Source organism: Trichechus manatus, unplaced genomic scaffold (genome assembly GCF_000243295.1).
Source record: "Trichechus manatus latirostris isolate Lorelei unplaced genomic scaffold, TriManLat1.0 scaffold00163, whole genome shotgun sequence".
Taxonomy (NCBI): domain Eukaryota; kingdom Metazoa; phylum Chordata; class Mammalia; order Sirenia; family Trichechidae; genus Trichechus; species Trichechus manatus.
The window spans coordinates 2,554,381-2,567,158 of NW_004444099.1; the positions used below are offsets into that span (position 1 = coordinate 2,554,381).

The 12,778-nt window shown below is 35.9% G+C and overlaps 1 protein-coding gene across 14 annotated transcripts in view; it reads left to right on the top strand.

Annotated features, from left to right (window-relative positions):
• HERC4 (HECT and RLD domain containing E3 ubiquitin protein ligase 4) overlaps positions 1-12,778 on the top strand; it is a 116,376-nt gene that overhangs the window by 74,560 nt on the left and 29,038 nt on the right. For 10 of the 14 annotated variants that reach the window (XR_002825623.1, XR_002825624.1, XM_023740775.1 and 7 more), the window contains 2 exons: positions 2,803-2,922; positions 12,447-12,470. Coding sequence is in view for 10 of the 14 variants with exons in the window: in XM_023740775.1 (XP_023596543.1) it covers positions 2,803-2,922; positions 12,447-12,470 (144 nt within the window). In the remaining 4 variants the exon portion in view is untranslated. Of the gene's footprint in view, positions 1-761; positions 815-2,802; positions 2,923-12,446; positions 12,471-12,778 lie in introns of those variants that run through there. The other 4 variants (XM_023740777.1, XM_023740783.1, XR_002825625.1 and 1 more) reach the window with 3 other exon arrangements.

Sequence of the window (12,778 nt, forward strand, 5' to 3'; positions counted from 1 at the left end):
TGTGTGTGATATTAATGATATTGTTCGATAATTTCTGCATTCTGTTGGATCACCTTTCTTTGGAATGGGCACAAATATGGATGTCTTCCAGTTGGTTGGCCAGGTAGCTGTCTTCCAAATTTCTGGGCATAGACAAGTGAGCGCTTCCAAAGCTGCATCTATTTGTTGAAACATCTCAATTGGTATTACATCAATTCTGGAGCCTTGTTTTTCATCAGTGCCTTCAGTGCAGCTTGGACTTCTTCCTTCAGTACCATCGGTTCTTGATCATATGCTACCTCCTGAAATGGTTGAAAGTCAACCAATTCTTTTGGTACTGTGACTCTGTATATTCCTTTTCATAGGTGGCATTTATCTGTTTGAAGCAGCTCCCTTCTTTTTGGTTTGCTGACAGTTTTTATCCGGAATAAAAATGCTTTTTCTGCATCTATTGAGATTAACTAAGAATTTTTCTCCTTTTTTCTGAAATATGGTGAAATATATTGCGTTTTGAATGCTGAACCGACCTTGCGTTCCTGAGTTCCACGTAGCTATTATGTATTATCGTTTATATTGTTAGATTTAATTTGCTAGTGTTTTCTTGAGGGTTTTACATCACTGTTCATGTGGGGTATTGACCTGTAATCTTTGTTTCTCATTCTCGTCAGCTTTGGTATCAAGGTTATTCTGGCTTAAACTAAATCGAGTAATGTTTCCTCTTTCTCTGTTTCCTGAAAGCATTTTGTAAGATTGGTATTCTTTTTCCCTTAAATGTTTGATAGAATTCACCAGTGAAACCATTTGGGACTGAAGTTTTCTTTTGGAAGTTTTTAATGTGAGTTAACTTTCTATTATAAATATAGCACATTTCAGATTTTCTGTTTCTTCTTGAGTCATTTTTGGTAAGATGGCTAAGTAGTGATGTCCCCTCTTTCATTCCTAATACTGATAATTTGTGTCTTCTCTCTTTTTCTTGGTCACTCTGGCTAGAGGTTTATCAATTTTATTGATCTTTTCAAAGAACCTCTTTGCTTTCGTTGATTTTCTCTCTTTTTTGCTTTCTCTGTTACTCATTTCTGCTTTTTCTTTATTTGTCCTTAATTTGCTCTTCTTCTTCTAGATTCTTAAGGCAGAAGCTTATACCATGACTTTAGACCGTTTTTTTCCTAAGGTTACATCCAAACCAAACCTGTTGCTGTTGAGTCGATTTGGACTCATACCTATTACGTACATAGTGACCCGAGATTACATAATGCTATAATTTAACTCTAAGCCTTGCTTTAGCAGCATTCCACAAATTTTTATATGTTGTGTTTCTATTTTCATTCAGTTCAAAGTGTTTTCATAAAGTCCCTGTCCTCTAGCTCCAGTATCTGGGTTATCTCTTGAGTGTGGCTTGTTGATTGCTTTTTGTTTTGACACTTTTTTTGTTTGTTGTTTTGTTTTATTTGCTTTTTATGTGTCTCATCATTTTTGGTTGTATGTTTAATAGAGACTGAAGGCCTGAAATCTGGAAATGGGTACACATTTTCTTCTATCTATAGAAGTCGCTAAGAGTCGGAATCGACTTGACGGCAGTGGGTGTGTGGGTGTGTGGGTGTGTGTGTGTGTGTCAGGAGTTAAACTGGAATTTTTTAGTTTGCCTTGGTTACCTTTGAAGTCTCTGGGTGGTACAAACAGTTAATACACTGGGCTGCTAATCTAAAGGTTGGTGATTTGAGTGTACCCTTGGGCACTTCAGAAGAAAGGCCTGGCAGCTTACTTCTGAAAAATCTGCCATTGAAAACCACTTTGAGTACGGTTCAGCTCTGACACACATGGGGTCTCCATGAGTTAGAATCAGCTTAACCACAGTTGGCTACTGGTTACCAGTGACTTTAAATAGTTGTTTTTTAATATAGGTATTGTTCAGAGTTTATAACTGTTATTGGCAGGAGAGTTAGTATGATACAAGCTACTCTGCCATATCCAGCACCAGAAATCAGCTAGTCTCTTTTGATTGAAGACAACCTCCACCTTTTTATCCTCATTACCTTGACTTTTTGGAGAGCCCTGGCTGGTTTTCCTGTAACAGTTTCACAACCCAGATTTGTTTGATTATTTCCCTGTGGTGATGTTTAACTTGTGTTTCTATCCCTTGTTTTTCCTTTAAGCAGAAATTTACATCGAGAGACTTGATTAGATTAGGTCAAACTTTTTTGTTTTATAGATGATGTGTGTATTTCCTATTGCATTGTATCAGCAGGAAAAAAATGTTTGATTACACCAGTATTGGTGATGATTAGTTGATCAGTTGTTAAGATTGTGGTCTCCACTGTAAAGATTTGTTTTTCCCTTTGTAATTAGTAACTAACCTCTGGAGTGGTACTTTGCACCCTCCATTGTTTCCACCCTACCCAAATGTCACCTCTTAAAGTTTATTCTACCTCCTATTATATGCTAGCATAGAGTAACAGTTACCAAGCATTAGCTGTTACTGTTATTTAGGTCCCATTCCCCAACCAGAAGTCCCTCTTTTGCATTCCTTATAGTTTCTAGTTTGTATATATTATATATATTTCTCTCATACTGTGTTGTGGTTACTAAATGTCTTTATTTTCTACGGGAGTATGAGGTCCTGAATGCAGATATCACATCTTATAAATCTTTAGGTCTCCCATAGCACTTAATTTACATATAGCAGGCACTCAGTAAGTATTTTTTATATGAAGAGAAAATTAGCTAAAACATCTCCGAAGCCTTTTTCTGTTTAAACATTTTTTTTAATCTCTGTCTTAGGTACTGGTTGAATTTAATATTAATTACACTTTTACTTTCTTGTAGGTAAATGAGAAAACAGGACAGATTATACAGTATGATAAATTTTATATACATGAAGTACAAGAATTGATAGACATAAGGAATGATTATATGAACTGGATCCAACAGCAGGCCTATGGAATGGTATGTTTCCTTTTGCGTTTTATGAGTTCGTTTTTCTTTTTTTTGCCAGCACAACTTCCACATTTACAATTCAGTGACATTGATTGCATTTTTCATGTTATCCTTTTCCAAAATATTCCACCACCATTAACGTAAACTCAGTGCCCCTCAGATAAAAACTATCTCCCTCCCCCCATCAGCCATTAATAATGTTTGATTTCCATATGTTTGCTCATTTCATATAAGTGAGATCGTATAGTATTTGTCCTTTTATGACTGACTGATTTCACTCAGCATCTTGTTTTCCAGGTTCATCCATGTTGTGGTATGCCTCAGAACTTCATTTTTCTTTACGGTTACATAATAGTCCATTGTGTGTACATCCCACATTTTGTATATTCATTCATCTGTTGATGGACATTTCAGTTGTTTCCAATGAATTCATTTTTCATGCATCATTTTTTCTAATATAAAGAAACAATTGCTTCTTTGTGAAATACTGTGATATTTTATTCAGAGCTTCAGTGTTTTAGATAAAAACACACTACAAAAGAATAGCTAAATATTATGCAGTATGTATAAGCAAATATTCCGTTGTTATACCAAAGCCTGTAGTGTAAATGGCTTACATTTTTCTAGAGAAAAATGTAAATGTGATGTGGATTTTTAACTCATTTATTTTCCATAAAGTTGTCCCTTAATTCTATAATATTGAGAATACTGGAGTCCCTTATACTGGAACTCTAAGAATGCATTACTTAGATTTGTGGTATCAGTGCCTCAGAACTACCAGAAGAGAACTGTAATACCATAGGTTCTATTCTTGACTTTTGTACATTTATTTATATGTTAAATTTTATTTCAGATTTTTGGCATAAATCCACATGTGTGCATACGTCTCCTTTCCATCTATCTAGATCTCTAATAACTAGACAGTGTTCCATCACAATAGTAGCATAGTCTTATAAAACTATAGGGCACATAAAATTTTAATATAGGAATTAAGTAAGTAGCTAGATACACAATCATCATCCCATTGCCATCAAGTTGATTCCGACTCATAGTGACCCTCTGTGACAGAATAGAACTGCTCGTAGGGTTTCCAAGGCTATAAATCTTTATAGAAGCATACTGCCACATCTGCAGCTGGCGGGTTCGAACTCCAGATCTTTCAGTTAGCAGCCAGACACTTAACTACTGCACCAGCAGGGCATATAATACTCAGATTTTAAAACTCTTATTTGCTAGCCGTGTTTGAAGGATAGAAAGACACCAGTATGGCTAAAACATGAGAGTGGGGAGAATTCTGTGGAGGGATCAGAGAAATGGGCAGGGGCCAGATTATAGAGGGTTTAGTAAATCAGGGTTAGGAATTTGGATTGTGTCTGAAGTGTTACGGAAGTCATTGGAAGGTGGTAAGCAGGGGTTGCATAATCTGATTTATATTTTTAAATTGCTCTGTCAGCCGTGTGGAGAATAGAGTGTGAGGAATGGGGCAAAAATTAAACAGGAAGACCAGTTAGAAGACTATTTTAGTTATTATGGGAGAGAAAATGATGGGTTTGGCTAGGATGGTCATCGTGCAGATGGAAGAAGGGAATGGACTTGGACTATCGCTTGGAGATAAAATGGACAAGAATTACTGATGGATTGGATGGATGTGGGAGGTGCGGAAAGGAGAGAGATCCACAAAGGAGATTAAGGAGTGGCTAGTGAGGTAGAAGGAAAGCTAGGGGAATGTTGTTACGGAAAAATACATAAAGTGAAAGAGAGAGTGTATTATCCTGCTGAGAGGTAGGATAAAACCATAGAATTGAACAATGAATTTGGTTACTTGAAGGTCATTGATGAACTTGATATTGCTGGTCTAGATGGGGTGAGCAAGAGGGAACAAACACCGTAGACAACACTTTCAAGAAGCCCTGGTGGCACAGTAGTAAAGTGCTCCACTGCTAACCGAAAGGTCGCCAGTTCAAACCCACTAGCTGCTCTGGAGTAGAAGGATGTGGCAGTCTGCTTCCATGAAGATTTACAGGCTTGGAAACCCTATGGGGCAGTGCTACATCCTGTAGGGTCGCTGTGAGTTGGAATCAACTTGATGGCAGTGTGGGTTTGGTTTTTTTTTTTTTGGTTTTAGTTTATGTAGGTGATAAACTACTTATATTCTGACCAAGCTAAGATAAATACCTGTCTAAGAGGATTTCTTTTTAGTTAGTAGTAATCTTGTACTACGTGGAGAAGCTGTGATTTGAATGTTGGCTTATAAATTTGGTAGGCGCAGAACTTATCATCTCAACTCCTCTTACTGTAAAGCGGTGGTGTTAGCAAACTGAATTTCCATAGGGAACTCTTCCATTGCTACTGTTTTCTGGTAAGAGAGAGGCAGTAGAAGACTACCTTCATATTTCTAGGCTTTTCTTCTTTGTTAGTCATTATCTCCAGATCTAATATATGGCTCCTGTGCTTAAGAATTTCTTACCAGAAAACAGTAGAAGGGGACAGGAACTGATCAAAAGGACAAAGGGAACCTGGAGTGGAAAGGGGGAGTGTGCTGTCACGTTGTAGGTATTGCAACCAATGTCACAAAACAATATGTGTATAAATTTTTGAATGAGAAGAAAAGATTAAAAAATATACGTACACACATTTAAAAAAAAATGTCTTGCTTTTACTCTCCCCTTTGAACCATTTCCTTTCTCTCCATATGTAGAGAGAAGTGATATTGAATAGGTGGTTGTGAAAGTGAAAGCTTGTTCTTTATTTAATCTGCAAAGTGAGTTTATTATGACATCTTTGAAATGAGGATCTAGAACCCATTATTTGGGTTGTTCTGACCTACCTCTGGGAATTAGAAGGCTTGCAACCTACTCTGAAGGTCTTGACTGTGAAACTTTTATATAGTTCATTAATTTATATTATGACATTTGCCCTTACAAAGTGTCTTTCTTGGAGAGAGTGCAAAGCTCTTTCATATTTCATATTTACAGATAATGCTTAAAGACTTTTCCCGGAGGCTTTTTTTAAATAAGATTCATGCTTGCATTACTAGTCTTAATACAAAGTTAAACATCAAGGTGGGCCTGTAAGTAAGGTTTTAAAGAATCTGTCTTAAATATACTCACGTGCTGTTTGTGATGATTTAGATGTGTATGTGTATATGTGTATATACACACATACATACATTTGTGTACCGGTGTAAAATTGTGAAAGTTTAAAATATTCTGTGATAGAACATAATTACTATGAATTATAAAAATATGTATGTGTGTGTATTTTAACTTTGTTCTAAGCACTGCAAGAAAATTATTTTATCTTTATTATATTTGCTTTATGCCATAATCTGTTGAAGTTTTTTCCTCTAGTTCCTTTCTTTCACGGTCAAGGATTTTAAGAAATCATAAAGTATACACTTCTCTGGTCCATAAACATTAATCACTAATTCTATGAAATTCTGGCTTTCTTTGTAATATCCTTTTGTATTACTGAGACTAACTGTTCACCTCATCCCCTTCCATTTTTCCATCCTTTTTCACCTCTTTCCATTAACTGTTTTCATGGAGTTTTTGCTTGATCCTTCTAGTTTTACTAGTTACTGTATAATCTTCTCTTTTCGTTTTCAAGCCTCTCACCTGGGTGTATGAAACTACTGTATGAACTGCTTTTTCAGTTGAACTCCTTTGCTTTTTAACTCATTTTCTCCTTCTACATTGATCTGTTGGTAAAATAAAAGAGTTTATGCTCATTTTCTCTTTCTTTTTATTTATCTTCTCCTATTTGATGATTTCTCTCCACTTTCTAGGTTACTGTTCTCAGTTGTATGTTTCCTTACTCTACTTCAACTTTGCTCTAAAATTGTGTATAAAAATACCCAGCAGCTACTACTAAACTCTTTGGTCTTTTTCTTCTCTTCCTTATACTTTTAGTTACTATACATGATTATCATCAGGTTATATGTCTTAATAAAAATTGTCTAATTTAGAATAAAATATAGAAAAGTCTGTGTTGGGTGGGTCTGTGCCTGTTTGAATTACTCTGAGATTCAAGTTAGGCATTTTTTAAAAATGTATATCCATTTATTTCAAGAACAGTGTATACCTGTGTGAGACATAGCAGATGCAAGTAGGTATGGTAAATTAGTAAAAAACTTACAGTCTTCGGTATTACGCTGTATAAATGTTATGTCATAAGTCTTATTTATTACTGAGTCAATATTAATTGGACTGTGTGTATAAATCATCACTATTTGTTCTTTGGAGTTAAAAAAAAATTTGTTTTACTTAAACCTTAAACCAAAAATATCCCATGAAGTCTTCTTAAAACCAAGCAGTAGTTTAGTTTGACTAGTAAAGAATGTCTGCCTGGAGCATTTTGCTCTTTTAACATCTATCTATGTGGGATCCCTGGTGGTGCAGTGGTTAAGAGTTATGGTTAAGAGTTAAGAGTTATTAAGAGTTATCCACCAGCCGCTCCTTGGAAACCCTATGGGGCAGGTCTACTCTGTCCTGTAGGGTCACTATGAGTTGGAATCGACTTGACGGGAATGGCTTTAGTTTTTTTATGTGGGATCGGATTGACAACAGCAACTCAAAAGATTAGATAGGAACCTTGGGGCCAGTGAGTTTATGTCAGTGGGAGAGGAACAACTCAAAGAATGTAATCAGTGTTACTGAATGGTACATGTAGAAACTGTTGGATTGGTACATGTTTTGCTGTATATATTTTCAACAACAGCAAAAAATAAAATATTTTTAAAAGTTTTATTTTACATGTTGATAGTGCTGAGCTAGCAACATGACATATTCACCAGGAAAATAGGAAGATAGGCTAGCATAACAGCTGTAGACCAGCTTTGGCATGATACACCAATATTTAACATACCTGGCTTTGAGTTTCTTTCTTATTTAATAAAATGAAGAAATTGAAGTGCATTTGTGTTCCTTTGCAGCTCTCTTCTTTCCCAGAAAAGTTCATTCTTGCTTTTTAAAGTTCCTTGGACCCAGGCTCAGATTTTGGACTGACTATAATGTCATTGTTTTTCTCTGTGCATTGGATTGCCAAATTGAATTTTGTGTGTTTTCCATTTCCTTCATGTTTTAAAAATATCTTTTTATTTCCATCTAAGCTACCAAGAAACACTTCTTCGTATCTTATTTGAATTACTTTAGGAACTTCGGTATCCTGTCAGTATACCTTCTTAACAGTAATCCTGTGTTATGCCATCAGGCCCAGAAATCAAGGTGACACCAGCAGTGGTTTAGTGTTTTATCATTAGTAATCATTTGGAACTAAAACACAGCCAGGAGCTGCATCTTTACAGCCTGTAACTAACTGAAACCATCATTAACCACTGGTGTTAAAAGCAGTCTTAGTGAAGTCTTATTTAGACCATGAAACCCTGTCTTTTGAACATTCCTTCAGGCCATTTTTATTCCAGCTTCCAGAATATCGAATAACTAAAATTAGACATGCCATGATCCAATTTCAGGGTCCCTAATCTAGTAACAGCCAGTAGTTGGTGTTTGAATATGTGTATTTGGAGCCAACGGTAGGTTGCAAATTGAGCGATGTGTTGCAGTTTTAGCAATAGATCTTCAGTTGACTTCACATGTTTTCCTGAAATCCTGCCTCCACCCCCTACACCACTTTGTTTTCATTTTAAGTTTACTTTGCAGAGACTGTTTTAACTGAAATCTGTTTGAGCTCTCTTGCAGCTCTATTATTTCCCAGAAAAATTCATCCTTGCTCTTTTAAGAATTTACTTTTTTTTTTAAAAAAAAACTTTCAAGTTTTTGTCTGAGATCCTTATCCCTAAAATTGAAATTTCTGATACTCTATTTCCCTTGGTGCCTTTCTCTTAAATAAATCCATTTGCTTGGGATCTAATGTTTATCATTGTTTACTTCAGGATAAAATCCATCTGCCATGATATAAACTCTCTTGGTATTTAGTATAGTTGTCAAGTCAGTAAATATTGGTGGGTTTTTTGTTTTGGTTTTTCCTTTTTCAAATATTCTTGGTAGTAGTGGCACTTTTAAAATGTCTGGTAAAATATTCTATAAAGGGATTGCAAATGTTTCTCTTCAATTGCCTTAAAATTAAACTGAGTGTAATCGAAAACTCATTTTTTCAGAACAGTTTCTAAACATGTTCTTGTTAACACTGCCTGCAGGGGTAATTATGTAGTGATAACTTGCTACTTTGGAAATTTTTTAAAAAAACTATTACCAGTAATTTCCTTTCTTAGGAATTGTGTAGAGTCCTGTTTTGCTGATGCTTACACTGCTTTGGCTTTATTTAGCACAACATAATAAGAGAACCCTAATTCCTTGCTAATATGTTAAGGCCCCTAATGATACCATCAAGACATAGTAGAGTTCAGCAAACTACCAGGTTAGAGGGAACAGTTCACACAAGGTTACCCTTACTTCTGACACCAATTGTTAAGTTCAGAGGATTCCCCAAACCAACCTGAAGTTTGATAATTCTCTAGAAGGACTCACAGAGCTCACTGAAAGCTGTTATAGTCAGGGTAACAGTTTGTTACAGGGAAAGGATACAGACTAAAATTAACCAAGAGAAGACACGAATTAGGGTGTAGTTCAGGAATGGTATCAAACACAGAGCTTCTGTTATCCTCTCCCGATGGAGTCATGGACACATTACTTCCTGGAATCAATGTGTAAAAATATGCACAGAGTATTGACAACCAGGGAAGCTCACCTGAGCCTTGGTGCCCAGAGTTTTTATTGGTGCCTGATAACGTACTGCCTGTGTGGCAGACTCTTAGTCTCTATCTAGCCTTTGAAGAGACAAAACTAAAACCATATAGCCCAAAGCCATCATTGTGAATCACATTTTTTAACTGACCAGTGAACAAAGCCCCCAGACAAAGACACACCTATCAAGTATGACATTCCAAGGGCCTAGAGGTCACCTCCCAATAGCTGAGGGCAAAAGCCAGATCTCTTGTTGGTTAAAGGTTAATTCTTCACTAGGTAAGGCACTGTCCACAAATTTAGTTCCACAGGCAGAAGTTTTCTGCAAGAAAATGTGGATTTCTGTTTAATGAAGTATAGTAAACTTTCATTATGATTTTCACTATTACTTCCTTCATAAATATATCTTTCCCTCTTTATTTCTTCTTTCTACTTACTATCCTCTGTGCGCTGTCCTATACTTTTCCATTTTAAGTTCATTCAGCATTTGAGAATCCGTAATATAACTTACATTTCATTGGCTATTTCTGACAAAAAACAACTTACGATTTGTTTCCCTCACTTCATTTCCATAAAGCTTTTTTTTTTGCTTATGCCTTTTTAATTTATTTTTTTTGTTGTTAAGAATATACACAGCAGAATATGCACCAACAATTTCTACATGTACAATTTGGTGACATTGATTTGAGTTGTGCAGCCATTCTCACCCTCCTTTTCTGTGTTTTTCCTCCCCAGTTAACATAAACTCACTGCCCCTTAAGTTTTCTGTCTATAATCTTTTGAGTTGCTGTTGTCAGTTTGATCCCATACAGATCTTAAAAGAGCATAATGCTCAAGGCAGACATTCTTTACTAGTTAAGCTAAACTGATGTTCAGTTTTAAGAAGACTTCAGGGTATATATTTTGGTTTAAGGTTTAAAGATTATTTTAGGGCAGTAGTTCCAAGGGTTTATCCAGCCTCCATGACTCCAGAAATTCTAGATTCCATGAGAATTTGAAATTCTCTTTTACATTTCCCCTCTTTTCATCTGGATTCTTCTATAGAATCTTTGATCAAAATGTTCAGTTAATGGTAGCCAAGCACCATCTAGTTCTTCTGGTCTTATGGCAGAGGAGGCAGTTATTCATGGAGGCAGTTAGCCACACATTCCATTTCCTCCCCCTATTCCTGACTCTCCTCCTTCCTCTGTTGCTCCAGGCAAATAGGAACCAATTGTGCCTTGAGTGGCCACTTGCAAGCTTTTAAGACCCCAGGCACTAGGCAATGAACTAGGAGGTGTTTGGTTGTACATAAGCAGCCTCAGCAGCTGCTCTTTTTTGTTGTTGTTGTTGTAAATATATCTATCACATAACTTTTGCCAATTCAACTCTTTACAGGTGTACAACTCACTGGCAGCACTTAATCGGTTGTGCCACCCTAGCCTTAATCAGTGCAAATTTTCTGTCACCATAAATGGAAACTCAGTAGTCCATAAGTAGTAACCCCCTCTTCCCCGCTCTCTCCTACCCCTGGTAACCACTAACAGACTTTGGTCTCTATACGTTTGCCTGTTCTTGTCTTTAAGTGAGGTCATACAATATTTGTCCTTTTGTGATTGACTTATTTCACTTAACAAAATGTTTTCAAGCACCATTCATATTGTAGCATGTATCAAGACTTCATTTTTCTTAACTGACTGAGTAGTATTCCATTGTATGTATGTATGTATACCACATTTTGTTTTTCCATTCATCCATTGATGGACATTTAGGTTGTTTCCACCTTTTCGCTATTGTGATTGGTGCTTCAGTGAACATTGATGTACAAGTATCAGTTTGACTCTCTGCTTCCAAGTCTTTTGGGTATATACCTAGGTGTGGAATTGCTGGGTCATATGGTAATTCTATTTTTAGTTTTTTAGGAACTGCCACACTGTTTTCCACAACGGCTTTACCATTTTGCATTCCCAACAGCAGTTGGATCAGGATTCTGATTTCTCCACGTTGTTTTCTGTTTGTTTGTTTTCCTTGGCCATCCTGGTGGGAGTGAAATGGTATCTTAACTGTGGTTTTGATTTGCATCTCTCTGATGACTAATGAGAAGGATATTCTCCCAGTCTGTAGCTTTTCTTTTCACTTTTTTTGGTAAAGTCTTTTGATGAGCAAATGTTTTTAGTTTTTATGAGGACCCATTTGTTTATTTTGTCTTTCGCTCTTGGTACTTTTGTTAGATAATCCATTGTTAAAAGCTTGGTCTAGCAGAGTTGCCTCTGTATTTTCTAAGAATTTTATGGTTTTGGTTTTCACATTTAGGTATTTAATCCATTTTGAATTTTTTTTTGTGTATGGTATATGACACGTTTATGTAGTATTTTAATCATCTAAATACTTTCAAACATTTTCCAAGATTATTACCAAGTCTTAAAGTCTGAGGAATATTTTCTCGGTTTTCCAGGTAGAGAAACTGAGCCATAAAGTTACATCTTCAAGACCAAGTCAGACTTAGGACTAATTTGCCTGTTCTACTTAAATTCTGCAGGGGGGCGGCGGGGGGATGGGAGTGGGGAGGGGGCGGGGCTTAGTTGTTGAAACTAATTTTTATTAGGTTCAAGCCTCTGATAATTTTATGATCATAAGGTACCTGAAACAGAGGTCTTATATTTATAGACATAGATGTATAAGGTGTATGTGGAAATGGTAAGTTTTATTGTAGATATTTTTTGGTCTACCTCATTAATACAGTTTTCTGCTGTAGCAAAATATATGCAATGCTACTTTGAATAGAAATAGTTAAATTTGGACACTAACATTGCTCTTTCCTCATTGTTACATTCTGCACTGCTGTCTTAGGATGTCAACCAAGGATTAACTGAGGTAAGTTTGGTGTAATAAAGTCTTATTTTCGGAGTAAGATAAACTCTGTTTTGTCTTAAGTGATAAGAGAGTTAAAGTTTCCTCTTTTATGTGATTGTTTTAAAACATAAGTGTTACCATTGTTATTTTAAAAAATGAGTCTATAGAAATTATCCTATATAACATTTCAGAACATTTTTTGAAGAAAATAAAAACCTCTCTTTTAGTTAACATTACACTTAAATGATGTCGTGCAGTAATTTTTGCATTAAAAATTAGTTTCTATCCTCCTTAAATATTCCAGTATAGTACTTAATGTGTGAGAATAT